A 23720-nucleotide genomic window follows, 5' to 3' on the forward strand; every position below is an offset into this window, starting at 1 on the left:
CTCTCCCCCCCCTCCACAGGCCTCTCCTGATCCCCTTTATGATGGGCATGGGAACTCGGATGATGTTGAGGGCCCCTCAAGGCCCTGGCGCCCCTCCCCGCCAAACCTCAATCTCAGGGCATAATACCCCCACTGCACCTGATGACCCCACCGACTTGCTTGAGCCCAAAAAGACACTGCATCCTCGCTCCTCTGAGTGGGCTCCCTCCACATGGTTGACAAGTACATAGCAGCAAGAATTAGGGCCCGATGGGCAAAGAGGCGCATAAGCGCCTGAGGGCTGAGTGTCCTTGACCCTCTTTAGATGGAAAGGTGGATCTTACCCCGGAGCTTCTTGGCCAAGTTTATGAAGGATCTCAAGAAGGGGATTGATAGATCTTGGCGAACATGCCAGAATAAGCTGCTTGACATTCTTGGCCCTCTCACCAAGATCTTCGACATGGTGGAAAATGCCAAAGTTTTAGATGCTTTGATTTCCCCGTAGGTCCTGCCTGGATGGGCGCAGCGAGCAGTCATCTTTCTAGGCATTGCGAACTGTGTGCGGTCCACGGAGCACTGCTGCTCCTTGCTCATAACGATGGACCCAAAGCTGGGTGATTGGACTGATTTGGAGGCTGGCACTGTGGTTCAAGGGGGACTCTCCGGGGAACCCTTTGTCAAAGAATTGGGGAGGTTTGTGAATGCGTTCACGCGTTTGGACCAGGCTGCCAATTCCGGTGAGACCTCCATTAAAAGAGTTTTCCCGACTTGGGTTTTCGGGGGGGGGGAGGGGGAGACAGGGGCGGTTGCAGCAGGGGCCACTAACCCGGTCAATCCTCACAATAAGTACCTAGAGGGCAAGGCTGCAGATGGGAACATTATCAGGACCAGTCCCGCTTTAGCAACTTTTACCCAACCAGGGGAAGGTGCTTCAGAGGACACGGATCCAGAGGCTTTGACCAGACTGAGAGTTCCGGTGAGTGTTCATCCTGCTCTCTTTCTAAAAGTAGGGGGCCGTCTAGCAAATTTTATCCAAGTCTGGAAACAGATCCTAACCAATGCATGGGTCCTACAGCCCATCCAGGGGTTTTAAATAGAGTTCCTTGGTTCCCCCATTCAAGCAGTGCGCCCAAGACCCCTCCAGTTATCGGCTCAGGAAGCTGCGCTGGTGGATGCAGAGGTCACCGCACTTCTGGCCACAGGGGCTATTTGCCCAATCACACCATATCCTCACGGCTTTATCAGCAACATATTCTTGATTGACAAAGCACAACGGCCAGTTATAAACGTACGCCAATTCAGTGAGTGTCTAGGGTATCGCCACTTCAAGATGTTCTCTGGCCCGCCGACTGGATGGTTTGTATAGACCTGAAGGACGCCTACCTGTGCGTTCCAGTGTTTCCTCCATTCAGGCGTTTCCTCCAGTTCCTCTGGCGCCAACAGGCCTTTGAGTTTTTCACTCTGCCCTTCGGCCTTTCCTCCGCCCCATGGTGCTTCACGAGAAGATTTTATGGTACAATAAAATGTTGCCGTAATGGAGTATACCCAAGTACAAATAATAATGTGTAGTTATCAAGATATGAGAATTAACATTGATTTATGGAATTCATTTGATTTTAAGATGACTTTAATTGAAATGATATGATTCTGAAATCGAACAATGCTTCATGTTGGAGGGACTAATTTAAACTTGTTCTGAGCTAAACGATGGTCTACTGAGATTAGAAATTGTTATTTTTTCCATACTTAGAGTGAACATTCCAATGGACATTATGTGATTCGGTTCTCAGGAGAATATGGACACCCTGAAAGTTATGCTAACCATAGCATGTATGATACAATAATGTTTCTTTTCAGAATTTGATATGAACTCATACTTTTCCGTTCTCATGAAATACATGAGATTATTAGTTGATGTTTCTACTTTCTAAATGAGCTAATTCTACATCCTGGACTGGTGATGTCTTTCAATGGTGGTGTGACACCACCTGACGCAAGCATTTGTAAGAAATCGTATAAAAGATGGAACACCGAAGGAGGGGCAACACACTCAATTAAAATTTTCCTTTGTGAGTGGCAACACATTCCCAGTTTCTCCTTACTCTTTGAGAGATGCACTTTGCTTTTCGATGCGGACTGACTTTGGAGGATTTTTCGAATTAATTTTGGAATTATGGCTCTATGCTACATTCAGTAGCAGACAGACTGGGCTTTTGCCCTCCTGAACCAGAACTAATCTTGAGATAGATTCTCTCTTTAGTTAATGGACAATTCCCATAGAGACTTTATTCTTCTATCCTTGGATTAGTGTAGCTCTTTCTTGTTAGACCTGGAGAATTATCCTTCTACCCAATGGCAGTCGGATTGTGTACCTCTGTGTTTTGACTCTGATTTCCTTGCATAAATGCTGAGGGCTTTGATTAAAGGAATTGTATTATTAACTGAATTATTGAAAAGATTATTAATAATGATTGATTTTGGATCTTTAATACAATAATGTAACTAAATCTGGTTTGTAATTTGATTTGTTTCTGTTATTTCATTGAACTGTGCAACTATTTGAGTAAGTAAAAAAAGTTTATGGAGAGTAGATGGGAATTCACCCCTCCTATCGTCTAAAAAAAGGTACATCGAAAATTTAGAGATAAACGAAGATCAGGATACTCTAATAGTAGGAGGGTCCAGTGCGGTTGGGGTATTGGAGAAAAAGCTTTATGCTTCCGCACGTAGAGATAAACTACTCTAACAGTTCCTTCCTGTGGGCTTTCAGTACAGAGATGGAACGTGTTTGTCATTGTGTTTAATCAACAGGTCTAGAAATGGTATGCAGCCATGGCCTCTATTGTAGGTGAACTTGACATTATTATAGTTATGTTCAGATATTCAACAAAACATTCACAGTTCACTTGATTAGACATTTGTTTTTCTGTTCCTAAGATTACCTATATTTTCTCTGATCTGCCACAGATTATTATTAATTAACATTTGATAGAGCGCATGGCTACCCTTAGGCATCCCAGCGCTTACGACAGCAAGCGGTCGGGTACAGTTCAAGGTCACTTCTTGAAAAGCCATGTTTAGTTGTTTCCGAAACAAGAGATGGTGGATCGTTGAACGGAGAACGATGGGGAACATATTCCATAGATTTGCAGCGTTACAGGTGAACATTCAGCCTCCAGACTGTGCTCTTTTGATTTTGGGTACTGTCCCCAGGAACAAATTAGCTGGATGCAAGCTTTCCAAGGGGCGGTGAAAAGCTATAACTGAGAGGGTGATTTTAGGGTCCATACCCCAAAGTGTTTTGTGTGCTATGCATAATGATTTGAACATTATGCGTTCCTTGATTGGTATCCAGTGTAGCTCTTTTAACGCCGGCTTGGCCGAGTGTGCTTTAGGGATGTTGCGCAGCAACCTGGCTGCACAATTCTGCACCACTTGTAGTTTCCTTGTTGTGGACTTTGGAGTACCCAGGTAGAGGGAATTTCCATAGTCCAGCTGGGATAACACCAGTGCCTGAACCATAATCCTACGTGCAGATTCAGGGAGAAGTGGAAGAGTTGTTCGCATCGGTCTAATGATTCCGTAACATGAGGCTGATAATTGTACTGCTTGGTCAAATTTGAGCGACCTATCCAGCCAGACTTTTAATCTTTTCTTTGGGTTGTGGAGATGGGCCAAGACACTTTGGCCAACTCAAACCGGCCATAGAAATGGAGCAGTTGCCCAGGATCATTAGCTCCGTTTTGTCTCTGTTGAGCTTGAGACGCGACTGGTCCATCCACGTGGCCATCGTTCCCAAGCAAGATTCTAGATTAGCTGGCACCTTCTTTGGGTGGCTTAGTGCCGCCACTAGTTGGACGGCATCTGCATAGGTTATAATATGGATTCCATATGGCAGGACTAACTCAGCAAGGCGCCTTAGATATATATTAAATAGGGTGGGGCTCAGGGAGGAGCCCTGTGGAACTCCACATGTAAGTGGCACCCTTCTTGAGGTGTGGTTGCCCTCGAATACCTCGTATAACCTATCTTTCAGAAAGGATTTGATCCAGGTGAGAAGTTTTCCTGATACTCTGATCATTTTAATCTGTCGAAAAGGATGCTGTAATTGACCGTATCGAATGTGGAGCTCCGGTCAAGCAGGACGATTGCACCGTGCCTCCCTGGTCGAGACCTTTCCACGATTCCTCCACTACTGTTAACAGGGTCGTTTCTGTTCCATGATTTGGTCGAAAACCTGCCTGGGAAGTGTAGAATCGAGTGAGCTCCTAAGTACTTAGTGAGAGTTCTATTTACATGTTTCTCTAAGATTTTACTGGTCATGGGGAGGAGTGAGACCGGACGATAGTTGCCCCATAAGTCAGGATTAAGGCTGTTTTTTTTAAGTTTCTCTTATCATAGCGTGTTTCCACGATCTGGGCACTTGGCCAGTTGCCAAAGAAGAATTTAAATACTTCCAGTAGCACAGGTAAAATGACATCCCCCACCTTGCGCAGCATGTCAATGGGGGGGCTACGTCCAGGGGGGAACCGGATTTAACTTTGGGAAACAGTTGGAATAATGTAGCTAAATCCAAAGCAGGTATATCTTCTAGCCGTGGGAAACTACCCCCCGGAATTTCTACCTCCTGGTCCAGGTTATTAAGGCTGGAGGCATTAGGAAAAGTATTGTAACTATCTAGAATTTTTTTATTAAAAAACTCTGCGAGTTCCGTGCAACGTTGCTGAGAGGATTCTGCAGGTAACTCAGCTGGTGAGCGCTTTTTAAGATTTTTCGTTATTAGGAAAATTTCCCTAGGAGCGTTCGCTGCCACTGTAATCTTCTCCTCTTAATATTGTATTTGTGCTCTGTTAGTTTCTGCCTGATAAGATTTTTATAGCTGCTCTGTAGTTCTGTTTATTATGATCAAGTAACACTAACCCTAGTGGCTACACTTACCTCTAGCTGAATTATAGAATAAGTATGCACAAATAGTTTGTTTTGATATGCCCTCTGGGCTTGACAAGTGTTATGTGCTTTGAAGTAGCTCATTGAGACATCTAATAAGTCAACATCACTAGACTATACCTTAGTTTTAGTTTCTATATTTTAATTGCCCCAAATCACGTTATCAATGCCTCTGGATGGAGGTTTCTTCATGATACAATTTGGCTCCAAGCACATCCTAAGAAGCAGTGAAACGCTTCTGCGTTTCTAGTCTTATTCCCATCAGAACAAGGTATCATGTCTGAAGAGCAGATGCCTTTCGGGCCTCGTATTCGCCAAAGATGAGCACGCATCCCAGAGCCATGTTGGCTGGACAGTGACTGTATCTCCACCTCTCTGTTGCGCGAAGGTCTCCCGTTGTGAGATGTTAGGTACAGGCTTTAACCTTCAGATTCTGGGTCCTTGTTGCTCCATAGTTATTGTTACCTTGGCAACGCGAGACCCAGGTCTTCAAAGCACATTGCTGCAGATTTCCTGACTGCTCTTTAGAGTGATGCGGGTAAGAACATACTCCATTCCCACTATTGATACATGAAGCAAAAGTGCATTTCTGAGTATGTATGCTTTCATTTTCGTTACCACTGCCAGAAGGTCACTGTACCTGTGAGTATTACTTATTTTTAGACACACCGAGGTGATTAACTTCAGTCACACCTTGCATGCTGCATGTTGTTATAGTATTACCCAGAGGTTTCTACCATCACTGTAGTCCACTGAAGGTAGATTATGTTCATCCTCCCAGGTTCCAATTTCTGCCTTAAATTCCCTGTAGGTGCCTATGATGAGATCCCATGATTATTACGATGAGTCCGCCCGCCATCGCCCCGAGAAATGGGACCGCGTGCTATGTGTGCGGCGGTTCCGCATGTGCAATTAGGATGCGCCCGCCACACTGGCGGGCGCATTCCGCATTTTTTGCATTGCGGCGGGCGGTGCTGTCAGCAGCACCCGTTGCAATACAAAAAAGGCATTTGTGCATTTGCATGCACAACGTGGCAGGCACCATGTGGTGCCTGCCACGTCGTCCATGCAAATGCAGGGGGGGGTACCATAGGTAGCCCCCATATTCCCCCCAACATCCTAGGGGCCCGCAACGAGTCCCCCAACAGAGGAATCGGCATGCCTTTCTTTGGCGGCGTTGGCTGCTTCCCGCTGACATCGTAATATCGCCCTTCTAAGGGAAGTGATGGCTACAAGGAAAGCTGTTTTCCATGTGAGAAATTACAGTTCACATTTATGCAAAGGTTCGAAAGGCGGTCCCATTAGCCTTGTGAGAACTATATTTAAGTTCCACACAGGTGAGGGTGGTACTCTGGGGGGAATTATTCGTTTGAGGCCTTCCATAAAGGCTTTAATGGCAGGCACTCTGAAAAGTGATAGGTGCTGTCTGTTTTGTAGGTAAGCGGCAATTGCTGCAAGGTGTAGCCGAATGGATGTATATGCTAGGTTACACCTTTGTAGATGGAGTAAGTAGCATATGATGGCCTGTATAGATACGTCTAGAGGGTTGATTGTGTTGTTATGGCAATAAACAACAAATCTTTTCCACTTTGCAGCGTAGCAGGCTCTAGTGGTAAGGTATCTAGCTTCTCTGATGACGTTCATACAGTCAGGGGGAAGGTTAAGGTATCCGAATTCTAGGATATCAGGAGCCAGATCGCCAGGTTGAGCTGAGCTGGGTCCGGGTGTCTGATCTCTCCATGGTTCTGGGTTAGGAGGCATGGTGAGAGGTGTAACCTTTGGTGCGGCACTACCGAGAGTTCCAGCAGCGTGGTGTACCACGGTTGTCTGGCCCATGTTGGAGCTACTAGAATCAGTGTGAGGGAGTGCTGTTGTAGCTTTCGCACCACTAATGGAATTAGTGGGAGAGGTGGAAAGGCGTACGCAAATTTGTTTGACCAGTTCATCCATATCGCATTTGCTTTGGACAATGGGTGTGGGTATCTGGCGGCGAAGCTTGGGCATTTTTTGTTTTCGTGGGTGGCGAAGAGGTCTATGTGTGGATGCCCCCACATCTGAAAAAACAGGTGAAGAACCTGCCGGTGAAGTTCCCACACGTGGATCTGCTGCGTCTGTCTGCTGAGCAGATCTGCCATGGTGTTTTGGACTCCTGGTACATGTTGGGCTAGCAGAAAGATTTTGTGTGGAATTGCCCATCTCCATATGCTCTGTGCTAGTTGAGAGAGCTGTGGAGAGCGTGTGCCGCCTTGTTTTTTAATGTAGTACATGGCCGTCATGTTGTCTGTGCGGATAAGGACGGCCTTGCCTAAAATCTGTGTCTGAAAGGATTTTAGGGCTAGAAAGATTGCCAGTAACTCCAGATGGTTGATGTGGAGTAACTTTTGTTGCGGCGTCCATGTGCCCTGCACTGTGAGGTGTAGTAGATGAGCTCCCCAGCCGGAGAGCGATGCGTCTGTTAGGATTATTTGTGGAACCGGGTCCAGGAACGGTCGACCTCTGGAAAGATTTGTGGTGTTCCACCACTGCAGAGAGCGATGGGTACGACCGTCTACCAACACCAGATCCGTCAGTTGCCCCTGGGCCTGGTTCCATTGGCGCGCTAGGCACTCCTGGAGTGGACGCATCTGGAGTCTTGCATGAGGCACTATGAAAATGCAAGAGGCCATCAGCCCTATTAGTTGCATAAACACTCTTGCTGGGAGAGAGTGTTGAGGTATGAATCTTTGACGCAAAGCCTGAATGCTTGCAATCCTGGCAGAATTGGGGTAGGCTATGGCTTTTGAGGTGTCTATGGTGGCACCGAGGTATTGCTTTGTGTGGGATGGTATTAACTGGGACTTTTGGTGGTTCACTGTGAAACCTAGCTGGTGAAGTAGTTGGATTGTAGTGGCAGTGTGATGTACACATTGGTTGTAGGACGCGGCTTTTATTAGCCAGTCGTTCAAATATGGGAAGACGTGAATGTGCTGTCTTCTGAGGTGTGCCGCCACTACCGCTAGGCACTTGGTGAATACCCTTGGTGCTGTTGTGACCCCGAATGGGAGCACCTTGAACTGGTAGTGTTGCCCGTCCACTACAAATCTGAGGTACATTCTGTGAGCATGGTGTACCGGAATGTGAAAGTATGCGTCTTTCAAGTCCAGTGTGGTGAGAAAGTCGTTCTGGGAGGGGAGCGGAAGTACCTGCTGAAGTGTTACCATGTGAAAATGGTCCGAATGTATGTATGTGTTTAGAGGCCGGCGATCTAAGATAGGTCGTAGAGTCTCGTCTCTTTTTGGTATCAGAAAATATAGGGAGTAGACTCCTAAATTTTGTTGACTGGCGGGGACTTGTTCTACTGGAATCGAAGATGTGTCGAAGAGAAGGTGATTGCGGAGATCAGGATCTGAACAATACCGCGATGAGCGAGGATTCCGCTTCGATCGTCGAACTGGAAATGTTCGGAACCGGAGCGCGAAGTATTACATCCAAGCCCGATGGCGGAAAAAAACAATCTGAGGATGGAGCCGAAGTCCATGCGCAATACGAACCAAGGGAGGAGTCACCGACCTCGTGACTTCCAAAGACTTTCCAAGAGGAAAAACAAACTGCAAACATCCGGGCCCAACACCAGATGGCGATCTATGCAAAAGTGTGTAATCTGCAGCTCATATGCCTCGAACAGAAGAGAACCATATATGTAATCATAAATGTATGAACTGTAAATCAAGTATAAACATTATGTCCTATTTGCTTGAAGCTTCCCATTATAGTGATTGCAGGCCTTAGTAGGCCGGGGAGCTCTAATGTTACATGTTGTACATTTTCCAGTATTCTTCCCTTCAAGGCTGCCCTGGACTTCCTTGAGGGGAAGATCCTAACACCTGCACTATCAGAACAAGTTTCTGTCAAGTGATCTTATTGTTTTGACTTGTAGGCAGAGACATTGGATATATATACTAGATCAATTGGACATGTTTTTTAGCTCTGTGCTCGAACTGATCATTTTCTAGGGAGAACCTTGGTAGGTTAAAAGGACAACTGTCCTTGCTGTTTTGATTGGATGCTGTCTATTTAGCATTAAAGACTAGTTGGATTTGAAAGCTGTCAGTCGTGTTATGTTTTCATTTTAACACTTTATAACCAGTGGTTCTGTTACAAGACAGGCCCATCTCAGCTTTAGAGGATCACCGGCACATCTAAGAGAATCTTTGGCAGGATCCATCTGCCTCCGTTCAGGTGTAGGGAAGAAGATAGCACAAAGACATGAATGACACAGTGGGGGAAGAGAGGTGTAAACTGAGAACAAGGAGAGCCTGCAGTACAGTAGGAAAATAAGCAGACTGAATGGGCACAGGTGTGCTCTGAGTTAGTATTAAAAAAACAAATGCAAAATTCTCATTTTTGTAAAGGTTTTTTAATATATCTTCGATATGGGCACAAAGTTTCAAAGGAAGATGATGAATTATCAATGATCAAAGGATTTTTTAACGAAATCCAAAGGATGGCGTCAAGAGCTGGATGGTAAATGAGTGCAAACATAAAAGTGCAAAAACATCAAAGTAAAAGACATTTGAATCCCCAAAAAGTCCGGTTAATCCAAATATGTGTTAAAAAATTGAAAGGTTTAAGTTAAAACAATGTCAAAGGTGATATGGTAAATCCGGGTGCGATTGTTGACAACATTAAGCATGTAAACTGGGGTGACCAAACAAAGCTCCCACAGGTTTCTTCAGATTGAAACAGTCAATCAAACCCCAAAAGCGCAGTCCTGTGAACCTCGTTAAAAGAACGCTGTGCCTGCTGTCTCTCAACCATCATCTGCAGGATGGTCTGGGGCACAGCACAGTAAAATAAACCTTGCTTCCATCAATATTCTTGGAGCCCTCAAGGATGCTCCAATTCACATAAGAGGATAAGACATCATACACAATCAAAAACAGAGAAAAGATGGTTGCGGCACATATGCCTTGCATTCCACATCTCATGACCCCAGTAGGACAGAAACCTAAGGGGCAGCTGGGATCCTAAATCACAAATTAAAAGAAAACAATCCAGGCTTAATGAAGTGATCCCCTTCACCCTCTTCCAGTTTGTGACTAAGGTTGAAGGTGGTTAATACTGTGGCTTTGTGTAAGGCATTCTCAACCCTGTATCAACACCCTACCCCTTCTAGAGACAGAAAAGCCTTGTTCAACATGCCCTCCTGCTCCCCCCGCCTCTCTCGTATATCATACATTTCTTTTAAGGCCCACAAAGTCCATTAGCAGCGGCTGCGATGATCAGTCACAGAACCACATGAACAGAAAACAGTGATAATAGACAAATGCAGTACAAGCGCTAAAGCCACTCGCCGAGTGGACCCTCACTGGAGGTCTCCCTACAAGTAGAGGAACATGGTGATCCTAACAAATGGCAGAAGACCTCGCTTAGGCCCGCCTCCCACACACTAGGGTGCATGATGGAAAAAGGAACAGCACCGGCACTGCCAGTTGCAGCCACTTTGGGGAGGTATGCAGAGTGAGGGAAAATAAACACAAAAGGTAGCCGGGGCAGGAAGAAGGTCAACACACACTGGCAAGTGTGTGTGATCTTAAACCAACAAGAGGCATTCCAGACCAATAAATAAGTCAAAACAGGTCTTTGCAAAACTGAGTTCCCATTTCACTTACTGGTCCTTTCATCCAGGATGCTAGGACAGTTTCTCATGAAGGTGTGGAGCCACTGATGGGGTGACTGGTCTGTGGCCAGAGATCCACCCAGCTTGAACTCTGCACCCCAGAGCCGTTAGATGACAGTCTGCAGCCAATGATCATCGTAACTAGTCACCTTTTTCGGATTTAAACAGATCTGGCTCAATGGTGACTCAATAATCACATTTACATGTTCAATAGCCATACTGACTGTTCACCACAATTCAAAGTGTTCATAATCCTGGGCCCTGTGCTGTACCTGTAGGAAGCCTCCACGATAATTGCAGTACTAGCAAGGGAGGGGCCATTTCAGTACAAGCATATAAGGGATGGGATTACATGGTCCTGCCACAGCAGAAGATTGTGTTCAGATTACTGCAGCCCTGGAACAAACCTCTTCAAAGACCTCTCAACTGCTGCATGTAAAGGAACAACCTGGTGCAGACCCTGTGTTAATCACAGCATCATCACAGTCCCTTAGGGCTCCACTCTTATGAGCAAGTGGGGTTATTCTCAAAACCAAGGCAAGCATACCCAGATACAAAAAAAACCCTAAGAAACAATCAGCCAATCCTGAAACACCAAAAGTCAAGGCGAGAAGGAAGAGCCCCTTCATACGTGCTGAACCGCAGGCTTTGGACAGAAGGTCTCTCTCAAGCGTAAGAGCAGCAGAGGAACTACACATGCTAGTGTATGGCACCCTGTGGACGGAGAGGTGTGGACTGAGACGGATGCTTTGGGGAATGCAAAGGCTCTTTCAGAGGTGCACAGTTAGTGTCTTTCAAAGGAACACGTTAGGAACTCCTGCACCAGGCATTAAATGCGTTGAGACTTCGGTCCCCAGGAATGCCAGAAAGCTTCATGTCTGCTCCTAAATGTTTGCCACATCCTAAAAGCTGCAAGGACTGCACCTATCACCAGTTCAAGCACTCTGAATCCTGGTCAGTAGCTGCTTTCTGGATGTACTGTCAAGCTCTTCCAGAGCACCACAGAGGAGTCCCGACAAGGAGGCCTTGAGCAGGTAGGAGACTGATGAAGGAAGACGAGCAGCAAGGTATGGATGCAGGGGATACAGGAACGTAAGGTCTCTCGTCTAGAACCGTCATTAAGGCACACCATTGTTGGTAACCTCCAAGACACGCTTGCGAAGGTGAAAGATGAACTCGAACATGGTCGCTGCAAGGCTTTGACTGATGAGATATTTGGGCAGGCGGCCCTATAAGAGAATGAAATATGTTGATCAGCAGTAGAGAAATGACCAGACTCAAATACAGTCACAACAGCAATTACTGTAGGCAGCCATGGGGCCACAAAAACATTTGCTAAAGCATACAGCTGGGACAAACACAGCAAAACGGACTGGAACAAAGCAGAGGGGGCAATCTGAACATTCAGATGGGGATGCAGTTGTATTTGTTTGACGACTTTAGGAGAGCATTTTGAGAAGAAATGCTGTACATAGCTGTCAGGCTACATAAAAAACAAACATTGAAAATGCAACAGGTCTCGCCTTTGATTAAGTTAAAGCCATTTGCTTTCCTAATGGTATTATATAGCAAAGCAAATGGCTTTAACTTAATAAAAGGCGAGACCTATTGCATTTTTAATACTTGTTTAGGACAGGTGAACAGATCATTCGGCTGACACTGACTGCACAAAATACCGGACAGTATTTGAATAACAGAGCTTTTAATTGTGTAGCAAAAAGCAAGTGTTTAAAATTCTGTGCACGCCGTTTACAATATGTAAAGGGGGGGGCTTCAAGGTCTTCCAAAAGTATATTCGTGCTTTAAATGCTGCAATTGGAACTTAAGCTTTATTTAATGAAAAAGCACAGACCTAGGAAATATGGGTCGGTATTCCCCACAATATAAACTCCCCCGACATAGAAGTATTTACTTAAGTTTTTTTTTCTTCAAGATATACATTTTAGTTGGAGAAAGCATGTGAGCGTTCACAAATTAAACCATTTTCAAAAGCATGGGTGTCAATGCCCCATCTTTATCAGTGTATTCGTCAATGGGCTGTATTAAACGATGCACCACTCATGACCCCCAGTCCACTGAATAAGCATAAACCCTTTGACTGCGCAAACATTAGCAAGACATGTCCATTGACATTTGTGGCTCGTGCGCATGATATATACGCGTCATGAGAACGACCTGGCTACACACACATTTTAATAAGGCAGTCGAGGAGTTTAACCGGAAACTACCTGATAGCTAGCATACTTGGCTGTGTAGAGGGCAGATTAGAGTTCAATAACATGCCCACACAATGGTGGTTGTGGAGCCCAGAACCGCACCCGCGGAGTAGTGGGGGCAGAGTGAGTCCACATGCTGTTACCTCAGATGGAATGTGGGTCTGGAACGGTCTAAAGTCCAACCCATGTTCCCCTCCTCCAGGGATGGGTTGATGTAGAGACCCAGACCAGATTAGCCTCCATGAGCACTAATAAAGCCCACCACCACCACTGCAGAGCAGTGTGCACGAAGTCTTTAGCATCTCAGCAACACACCAGGGCAGTGTGTGAGGACCTTAGCATCCGCATAGCCCTACCACAGGAGGCGAAGAAATCAGTGAGAAGCAAGCACACAGAAGCAGTAGGACAAGAGGCAGTCCAATCCCAACCCCTGCGGAGCAGATCTGTCAAAGGGCAATAGTAAACCAAAAACACAGAAACAAAGAATTGGTGGGAAGAAAGTACAAGAGCAGCCGGGCGAAGTAGACAGGTGGAGGTGGGTGCGCAACGAGGGAGCACAACAGGAACAGCAAGCAGTCGATGCGGAGTCCAGCCCTGCCTTTGTGAAGCGATGGGCAACTACAGTGGCCCTCTACAGGTAAAACAGCATTCACCTCAATCTTATGGCCCCCGGGCGGAGGTGCAGGCCCGAGGTGAGAGTTGCGGGCGAGCCAGATTTGTCATCCAAGCAGGAACCGCGGAGATCAGCCTGAGCCCTGCGCAAAGAAGGGATTCTCTGCAACCGTGGCAGAGGGTGGGGCCTAGGCCCGGGCTGAAAGCCGCGGTGCTCCGGAGCAGCAAGAGAGAGGGATAGTCAGAAGGGGACCGCAGGAAGTGACGCACTCATAACACAAGTACAGACCGGGTGGCTCTTCCCAGCAGAACGCACCAAGGAACCTGCTGCGGGGTGGAGTCGATGCTCAGACTTCAGCCCGCCTTAGGGAACAGTTGACATGCTACCACCAATACCGTCCGACCATGCAATGGGAAACTTCCGCCTGCCAGGGGCACTGGCTCATTGAAATGGAGTGGAGTTACTCTCCCATTGAAAAATAATTATATCTGTGCTATCGTAGAGTCGCCTACTGACAGACAGCGAGATGTGCAGCTGCTCAAGACAGCGCCATGGGGGCACGTGCACTTTCCGAGCTCATAGAGCCAATGAGGTACTGTAAAGTATTTTCCCAACCAATAAGCTCGTGTTTAGTTTCTAAGGCAAGCCAGCCAATAAAACAATCTATCGCCATTGCACAAGTAACAAGCGCGGTCCCAAAAGTGAAAGAGAACCACGCTGCAGCCGGAGCATGGGGATCTCTTGTCTTTATGGGGCCATGTGTTTCCAATTAGAAACACATGGCCCCATAAAGATAAGAAAGGACGTCATCCAAAAACCCTCAATGACAGGCCACCGTTTAGCATAAACGGTGACGCCAGCCAATGGAAATGAGGGGCGGGGCTTAAAGCCCGTTTCTGAAAATCCTCATTCACAATAAATCTCGCCGACGCTAGCAGCGCTTTGTGCTGCAACGCCACGCGAGACCTAAAAAGAAAGTGTGCATTCATTGGCAGGCGACAGGCAAACAATGCTAGGCGTGCTCTGGGAAGCCGAGTCCTTACTGCAACACCCACTCCAGATCTGACCCTGACGCGGTGAGCTGCACTAATAATAAACTGCGCTCCACGTGTGCAGTTATTAGCTAACAAGACCGAAAGAACCGCACTGTGAAACCGAACTGACATTCTCAGCGGCCAGTAGAGTGTACAGCCCCTGTGTGACGCTGTGTAACTCTGTCGGACGTTTCCGTGCAGATGAATCAATCAATCAGCGAATTTGTATTGCGTGCTACTCACCCGCAAGGGTCTCAAGGTGCTGGAGGGGGGGGGGGCGCTACTGCTCGAACAGCGAGGTCTTGAGTTGTTTCCTGAAGGAGAGATGGTTCTGGGTCGGCCGTAGGTGGGTTGGGAGGGAGTTCCACGTTTTTGGCCGTCAGGTAGGAGAAGGACCTTCCCCCGGCGGTGGTCTTGCGAATGCGTGGAACGGAGACGAGGGCGAGGCTGGCGGAGCGGAGCTGGCGGGAGGGTGTGTGGAACGTGAGGCGGCTGTTGAGGTACTTCGGGCCCATGTCGTGGAGGGCCTTGTGTGCGTGGGTGAGGAGTCTGAACGTGATCCTCTTGTTGACAGGGAGCCAGTGCAGGTCTCTCAGATGGGCGGAGATGTGGCTGTGGCTGTGGCGGGGGACGTCCAGGATGAGACGTGCTGACGCGTTCTGTATGCGTTGGAGTCTTTTCTTAAGTTTGGCAGTGGTTCCGGCGTAGAGGGTGTTCCCGTAGTCCAGGCGGCTGGTGACGAGGGCCTGGGTGACTGTCTTCCTGGTTTCGGTGGGGATCCATCAGAAGATCTTACGGAGCATGCGCAGGGTGTTGAAGCAAGTTGATGAGACGGCGTTGACTTGCTTGGTCATCGTGAGGGAGGAGTCCAGGATGACGCCCAGGTTGCGTGCGTGGTCCGTAGGCTTGGGTGCGGTGCCCAGTGCCAGGGGCCACCAGGAGTCGTCCCAGGCGGAGGGGGATGGTCCCAGGATGAGGACTTCCATCTTGTCTGAGTTCAGTTTCAGACGGCTGAGCTTCATACATTTCGCAACGTCTTTCATGCCCTCCTGGAGGCTGGATCTGGCGGAGGCGGGGTCGTTGGTGAGGGAGAGGATCAGCTGGGTGTCGTCGGTGTAGGAGATGATGTTGAGGTTGTGTTGACGTGCGATGGCTGCGAGAGGGCTCATGTAGATGTTGAAGAGGGTGGGGCTGAGTGAGGAGCCTTGTGGGACGCCGCAGATGACTTCGGTGGCCTCGGAACGCTGGGAGGCGGACTCTCTGGGTTCTTCCAGTGAGGAACGAGATGATCCACTCTAGGGCCGCTCCTTGGATGCCGGAGTTGCTGAGTCGCTGTATCAGTGTGCGGTGCGATACCGTGTCGAAGGCTGCCGAGAGGTCCAGGAGGATGAGGGCCGCTGTTTCCCCGTTGTCGAGCATGGACCTGATGTCATCGGTGGCATCGATGAGGGCGGTCTCGGTGCTGTGGTTTGCTCGGAAGCCGGACTGTGAGGGGTCGAGGTAGCTGTTCGTCTCGAGGAAGGCGGAGAGTTGTTTGTTGACGGTCTTCTCGATGACTTTGGCAGGAAAGGGGAGGAGCGAGATGGGACGGAAGTTCTTGAGGTCCGTGGGGTCCGCGGTCGGTTTCTTCAGGAGGGCGCTGATCTCGGCGTGTTTCCAGCTATCCGGGAAGGTGGCGGAAGCGAAGGAGCTGCTGATGACGTCCCGGAGATGGGGTGCGATGATGGAGTCGGCTTTGTTGAAGATGTGGTGTGGGCAGGGGTCGGTAGGGGATCCGGAGTGGATGGTGTTCATCAAGCGGGTGGTATCTTCGGTGCTGACGGGGTCCAGGTGCCGATGGTGGTAGTGGGGGGCGTTGCTTCAGTGGTTGGGTGCGTGGTCTGGGCGCCGAAGCTGTTGTGTATGTCTGCGATCTTCTGGTGGAAAAAAGTGGCGAGTGAGTCGCAGAGGTTTTGCGAGGGTGTGATGTTGTTGTTGCAGGCGCTGGGGTTGGAGAGCTCTTTAATGACGCTGAAGAGTTCCTTGCTGTTGAGGGAGTTGTTGTCCAGCCGTTCTTTGAATGACGTCCTTTTGGTGGTGCGGATCAGCTGGTGGTGTTTGCGGGTGGCGTCCTTGAGGGCTGTCATGTTGTCTGCTGTCGGGTTGTGGCGCCAGGTTTTCTCGAGGGTGCGCCAGGTTTTCTTGGAGTTCTTGAGGTCGTCGGTGAACCACTGGGTTCTCCTGCTGCCGGGTCTGCTGGGAGGATTCCTCAGTGGTGCGAGGTCACTGGTGAGCCACTGTGCGAGGTTGCGGGCTGCTTCGTTGGGGTCCGTTGTGTTGGTGGGTGGGTTCCGGCTGAGGGCAGTGGTGAGCTGGTCGGAGGTGATCTTGCTCCAGCTTCTGCGGGTGGCCTGTTGCGGGTGGTGGTGAATCGTTGTTCTCCTGAAGGTGAAGTGGACGCAGCTGTGGTCTGTCCAGTGTAGTCCGGTGGAGTGGCTGAAGGAGATGTGCTTGCTGGAGGAGAAGATGGGGTCAAGCGTGTGGCCGGCGTAGTGGGTGGGTGTGTTGACCAGTTGCTTGAGTCCGAGGTTGGCGAGGTTGTCCAGCAGGGCGGCGGTGTTGTGGTCCTTGTCGTTTTCCAAGTAGAAGTTGAGGTCTCCAAGGAGGATGTAGTCCGATGAGGTGAGTGCGTGCGGGCTGACGAAGTCTGCGATTGCTTTGATGAATTGTGTGCGTGGTCCCGGGGGTCTGTAGATGAGGGTGCCTCTGAGGGTGGTCTTGGGGTCGGTGTGTATCTGGAAGTGGAGGTGTTCGGCGTCGGTGAGGCTGTTGTCGGAGTTGGTCGTGATGCGGAGGGTGTTTTTGTGGACGATGGCGATGCCTCCTCCGGTTTGGTTGACGCGGTCCCTCCGTGTGATCTTGTAGCCGTCCGGGATGGCTATGGCGATGTCGGGGGCTGAGGAGGCGTTCATCCAGGTCTCTGTGAGGAAGGCGACGTCTGGTGAAGTTGTGTCCAGGAGGTTCCAGAGTTCGACGGCGTGCCTGTGGACGGAGCGGGTGTTGAGCAGGATACACTTGAGGTGGTTGTTGCTGGTGCTGGGTTTGGCGGGTGCAGTGCAGGTCCGGAGGCAGGTGAACTTGCAGGCTTGGCAGGTGAAGGGTCTGTGGGTGCGTCTCGGGGTGGCTCGGTAGCAGTCGGGGGGGCTCGGCGCGGCCGGCATTGGGGGCTGCGTGGCCCGTACTATGGGGAATGGTGACTTTGAGGCCGAGGTAAGAAGGCTCACTTCGGGGTTTATGCACCGAATGCGAGCTCTCTGAACTCGGCGATGCGCTCCCGCTCAAGATATCGGAACTAATAATCAAGGCGTAAAAGCCACAAGGCGGCAGAACGGGCCCTCGTTCCGTTATGTATTTTGATGCACCTGGCTGGGGTCTATTTCCACCTTGGAATTGGAATTGGCGATTAAGCAGCTCCAAAAAGGCACCCTCAAAGCGAGCTATTTATTCCCGTGACGTCTCTACCTCTAATGTCGCCGGTTTGGGATGAAATTAGCTGCTTTCATCAAGCGATGACCTTGGGTGTGTTAATCTGTGACATAAAACACATGCATGTTCAATCCCACGAGGAGACTGTATGCAAATGTGCATTACCAAGGGGGTAAGTCATGTCTCCCCTCTCCGTGTGAAAACATTTAAATTTTGCACAACCTGTGCAGTTATTTAACAGGATGTCGTCATGTAAGGAGTTGATTGTGCTGGATAGAAATAAAATGCAAAGAACCCATACATTCCAGTTTATTATTCTCATTATGAACTGCCCTTGAGCCTAGTCTGAATCCCCAGACTTCTCGTTTTGCCGAAGAGCTCTCGGGGTAGATTGTTTCTCATACGTCCGGTATCACTGTAATGCAGGAATTAGGACTGATTTGATGTTTCGTTTCTGGTTTCCCACCTTAACCTTTCCATTTAAACGATTCCAAACAAAATGGCGGCCTGCGCGGTCGCTCTTGCAGTTTTCAGCCTTTGACCTGGTGTAAGGAACAACTGGTCGTGAACGAGGTTTTTTTATCTTGTTGGGGTTTGTTTGGACACAGGAGCATGACACTACCTGGTTTATTTCACGAACACGGCCCTTTTTAGTTTATCCGACGAGAAAAGACGAACAGAAGGTTTTTATTCATTAAACTAGAAATGTCCTTGTGGAAATAAGATTTTTGTTTCACATCAACTGATACATTTGTTTTCAGAAAACAGCTTCCAAGCACTGTCTAGATTCACCTGCGTTGCTCGAGAAGTCTACAAGAATTGAATGATTGTCAAAAATGTTAATTAAGTCAAATGTTGGTAATGTTTGTTACAATTGTAAAAGTAAAATCTTGAACAAATGAATAGATTTCGTCCATCCTTTCTTTATTCCTTGAAGTTTTACTCTTTTGTGTCCTTAGCAGTAGCTCTCGCTATAAAAACGTTGCCATGGCATGACACTTTGTACTTTGTAATGTCTGCTTCTAGTTGTACATTCTACAAATCCCTAGCGTGCGCACCCGTGTGACCATGTGCACATACTCACACTTATCAGATATCGCGTGCACATACCTATACACACTGTATAAACAGACCTTCTCTATGTGTAGCACAAGTGTTGCACTGTGGGCCCCTCGGCTCCTGTCAAGTGTCAGCCTTCTTATGTTCCGTTTCAAGTTGGTTTTGTTTTTAAAGGCTTGCGGGCGCGGTGGAGCCCGGCACTTGGCCGCAAACTTAAACCCTCCAAATTACGCAGAATTGTACAGGGGAGTGAGTACCTTTGTGGGATTCATTGCTAAAGAGAATAGCATCATTACTTATTAACTAATTTGACAATTGACTCTGCCCGGTGTAGAGATCGACTAGTAACGAGGATGGATGGATAGATGGATGACAGACAGACAGACAGACACACACACACCTCAGTCCATCCCCGTGGAACTCGTGCCTTTAAAATACCTTCGACAACACAGGCTTCGATAATGAAAGCTTTGTTGTGTACAATAAAGTGCCCGTTAAATGCCCGTTAAATACCCTGTTTCCACAGAAAATAAAGTACAAGTTTCAAACATGACTTTTATAAAGGCAAGCTGACTATGTTCAATGTACGTATCAAAATACATTTTTGTGGCGGAGACAAACAGGTTACTTAATTGTGTATTTTACTGCTATACCCCCTTTTCAAAATCGGCTTTTCTAGATCACAGTGTTGAAATGTATGTATATATTTCCCCGCTGCTATATTAGTGGCGTCCTTTGAAAACATGCGTGTCCGTAACTTTGAGGTGGAGGGGAGGTATCGCTAGAAAGTTTCAAGTGCAGATATGTTTCAGGTGGGTTATTAGCATGGGCCCCCCCACTCACAGTACCACCGCCAACACAGAAGATCGGATCTGACTTCTGCACCGGCCAAAGTAACATTTGATTGGATGAATCAGCCAAAGACCCACCGCGCAGCAGTGTGCACTCTTCCCTCCAGACTGGGTTTTATATGTACACTTCCAAGCCACAAAGCAGAGCCCGTTTAAGAGGGGTTTAACAGAGGCATCTCATCTAACCCCGGATACCTCTGCAACACCAACATGGCGGAAATGCACGGCGCCACTCGCCTTTCGCAAAGCAAACCTTGACTTTTCAGCACTACAAACCAAGAAACTTATATTTCATCTCGTCTGTTTCATCCCAGTCCCAGGTTGGTTTCTGAAGAAGCAAGGGGGGGGCGATTATTGATGAACTGACAAAGCGGTGCCTTCTGCTTTACACTACAACAAAACACTTCTAGAGTGCCCAAAGACTTCACAACATAGTGTACAGAAAGAACAAGCGTTGATCTCTTATCTTTATGGGGCCATGTGTATGTAACACATGGCCCCATAAAGATAAGAAACTGCTTTGCGACAGACGCAAAGCTGGCCACCGAGTCCACCCGGAGGCCAAAGGGGGTCCACCAAAAACCCTAATTTCCAATGGCAGGCCATCGTTTACCATAAACGGTGACGCCAGCCAATGGAAATAAGGGGCGGGACTTAAAGCCCTTCTCTAAAAGTACTCATTAGCAATAAATCTCGCCGAGCAAGCTGCGCAAGTGCGCAGCTGCGCTAGGCAAGACCTAAAAACCATATATCTATAATGATAGCATCACCTTTTCTGTCTCGTCAGTACTGTTTTGCTTTTTTTAGGTGTGCTACATCTATTCAAGGTGTACAACTCAACTGGCTTCACCAAGGCCTCCATTCACTTGTGAGTTTGTCTAGTTGAAAAATAACACAAGGTCCAACAAATGCTCTCTTCTGATTACTGGGATTTGCACTGTTTTCTACAAGCATTCCACATGCCACCGTAGGCCTACCTTGAGTGGCGTAGAGGCTGCAATACGGCACCGAGCAACCGCCGGTGGCGGAAATTAATTCAAGCCCTCCATTCATCCATCCATCGCCATGTTTGTTTCAGACATTCCACAGCACAAACGTCACCAATACTTCACTCCCAATCTCGTTCTTCATTGACATCCAGTACCCTGCTTTCATCGATTTGATATACTGGTACACACTGGTGTGCCGTTTACTTCGCATCCTGCTCTACCTATAAGGAGTTTCAGTATTGGGCACACAACATTCAACATTGGTAGCTGCCTGCAGTGAATCAGCGGCAGCTAAGGAGATCAGGGAAAGCTCCTAGGTAATTTTTGTAACATGTTTGTTATATAATGGAATAAGGTTCGTGCAACCTACAACTTTCCTGCTGGAACATTTAGAAGGAAGACAGCCAATGCACAAACCTATTGGGGGCACAAAGCTTAGCTTTGCTTAACACCCAATCCCAACACTTTCAGTGAGCGCTTTCAAAGAAAGACATGTAACCCTGAACAAAATCCTCAGCTTCACTCCACCAGTGAAGTCCTCTGGAGCGCTGTTTTATCTTTTGCTCAAACCTCTTAGCAGTCTACCTGTGTGCCCCCTTAAAGCGTTAGGATGACCCTCAAGAATGCTGCTGCAATAAACTTAACTGGGCATTGTTATTTGCATCCACCACACTTGTGTCACTGGGAGCAAAAGGACGGACAGCCGATGCGCTCTCTAGACAGAAACAGATATTCTGTATTGTGATCCTCACATGGGAGTGAATTAGATTATCAACTTTAACTCTGGGAATCTGATCTTCCACTGTGATCAGGGAGCACAGACATGCCTGTCAGTTCCCTCTCCACGCGGATTATTTAGAAGTAAACAGTGGGTTGCAGAAGAGTGGTATTAGTTGACCTGGTCAAACTCATGCACAGCTCATGATGACATTGAATAGGTGTCTTGCACCAGCTAACTGCAGCAAAGACTAGAGAGGGCTAAGTCAACGTACCAGGCAAATTCAGCATTGAGACAAGGAGGGAGGCAAGCTGCACTGATGTACAGGGTGGATGCGTCATGAGCAGTGCCAGATAACAGCAATAATATTGTAGTGGGGTGCAGAACTAAGTGGGGGATGAAGGAGGAGCATGAGCAAAGTGGACACCTTGCCATAGAATGTGCAGGAGATCAGTGGAGGATGGAGAAGGGTGAAAGTGGATGGGGCCAGGGGAGTGGAGGCAGAACATGGAGACTGCAGGTTGGCAGAGGATGATGAAAGATGTAGTCCCAGGTAGAGGCTGGAGAAGGTAGTGGTGATGGAAGCCTGAACAGACAGTCGAATAGAGATGGTGGGGGACATGCGAGGGGAATGAAGGCGGAAGAGGAGCATGGAGGCGAGTGGCGGCTGCAGAAGCAGGAGCTAGATTCTGGGTGAGGGGGAAAGAGTAAAAGCAAGAGCAGGGGTGACACCCCACGGTGTAGGAGGTTAATGAAGGGCATGAACTATCCAAATTACCTTGAGGTCAGTGTTGAGGACCCAGATGACTGTACACACTTTTGGATTCCGGGAAGACTTCAAGACCACAAAAGCACCAGGACCGTTTTCTCCACTGACAGAAAGAGGACATAAATGAACATGCACAATGGTAAGAAGCTACATGAAGACATCCAGTGGTTGTGTGTACACTTGCATGTGCCCACACACACTTCAAATTCTGAAGAAATATCCCACCCACAAGATTGAGAAAAATGCTTACCGCACGTATTTGGGATGTGGAGGTCTGGCTGCATGAGAGACAGACATCCCTGAGGAAATATAGCGATCCTTTCGTCTCTCAATCCGGCGAACATTCACAAAATCCCTAAATAAGGAAAAGCAGCATAGACTAAATGACCAGAGCAGGGTGCAGGAAATCAATTAGTTCAACAAAGTAGAGGGCGAAGCTAAATGACTGACTGCACTTATGATGTGGACACTACTTGCTAGGTCTCTTGGCGCTGGTTGGAAGCACTGTCTAGCCAAACAATATTACTCTGAAGTTTTTCCTGAAAATTGTCAGTGTAGAGAAGAGCTTCCTGTCCAGCAGATGCGTCTTCCCAGACAATTGTCTGCTGAACAGGAAATCCACTCCAAGAACCGACGGGTAATCAGGACTGTGAAAAGATATTTACTTTTCTGTATCAATTATGCGAACCTTTGTATGTTAGCCAGATACAGCTCTGAATTGGAGGACTTGGCAAAGCTTTAGGTATTGCGCAATAGAGGGAAGTGCAGGAGTCCAAAGAGGGAGTTATTGCTACACAGTCAACTAAAGCCTGTGTTTCTTTCCCCAGAAAGAAGCAGAAAGCTTGCATGTCATTTCATAAACTGAAACTAGCAGTACGCTGCTACCGAGCTGACCTCTGGCGTAAGAGAAGCTCAGCTTTTGAACTCTATTTGTAGGCTGCAAGTCCACACCAAAGATTTTCTGAGTTGGTATGGCTGCTTGAGGTCTGCCTTTGTGGGCAAATATAAGCATCCTATTTGGAGTTGCTAAGTTGAAGATAACGGTTATGGAGGGCTGAACGCCTGCAAGTAAATGCGCATGATCTATATCTGGTGTGGGGGTCCAAGAACACAGCACACACAAGGGTGTCTATCATTAGCGTAGCATTGGACAACATCTACACTTGAAAATGTCAAAGAAGGCAAGATATAGATTAAACAGGGTATGCACAGAGATGAGCCATGAGGAACCCCATCAATTAAACTATCTAAGCGACAGAAACCACCTTCAACATTTCATTTCAGTGAGACAGCCAGATTTTCTTAAACTCTCAAGCCTCCCCATAGTAGTCTCTCTCCAAAGCACCATCGACTTGCGCCGGCCCCTCATGCCCAAACGTAATCAGGCCTCTCCCCATGTCTTTGAATCTCTATGCCCATAT

At 47.9% G+C, this 23720-nt stretch overlaps 1 protein-coding gene across 8 annotated transcripts in view; it reads right to left on the minus strand.

The window, feature by feature from the left end:
* Positions 1 to 9306: 9306 nt before the first annotated feature.
* LOC146771114 (stAR-related lipid transfer protein 3-like) overlaps positions 9307 to 23720 on the minus strand; it is a 127048-nt gene continuing 112634 nt past the window's right edge. For all 8 annotated transcript variants that reach the window (XM_085640339.1, XM_085640332.1, XM_085640337.1 and 5 more), the window contains 3 exons: positions 22550 to 22654; positions 22309 to 22402; positions 9307 to 11814 (listed from right to left, as the gene is read on the minus strand). In XM_085640339.1, coding sequence (XP_085496465.1) covers positions 11704 to 11814; positions 22309 to 22402; positions 22550 to 22654 — 310 coding nt within the window. In that variant the 3' untranslated portion in view covers positions 9307 to 11703. The remainder of the gene's footprint in view (positions 11815 to 22308; positions 22403 to 22549; positions 22655 to 23720) is intronic.

This window comes from Triturus cristatus, unplaced genomic scaffold (genome assembly GCF_964204655.1).
Source record: "Triturus cristatus unplaced genomic scaffold, aTriCri1.1 SCAFFOLD_189, whole genome shotgun sequence".
Taxonomy (NCBI): domain Eukaryota; kingdom Metazoa; phylum Chordata; class Amphibia; order Caudata; family Salamandridae; genus Triturus; species Triturus cristatus.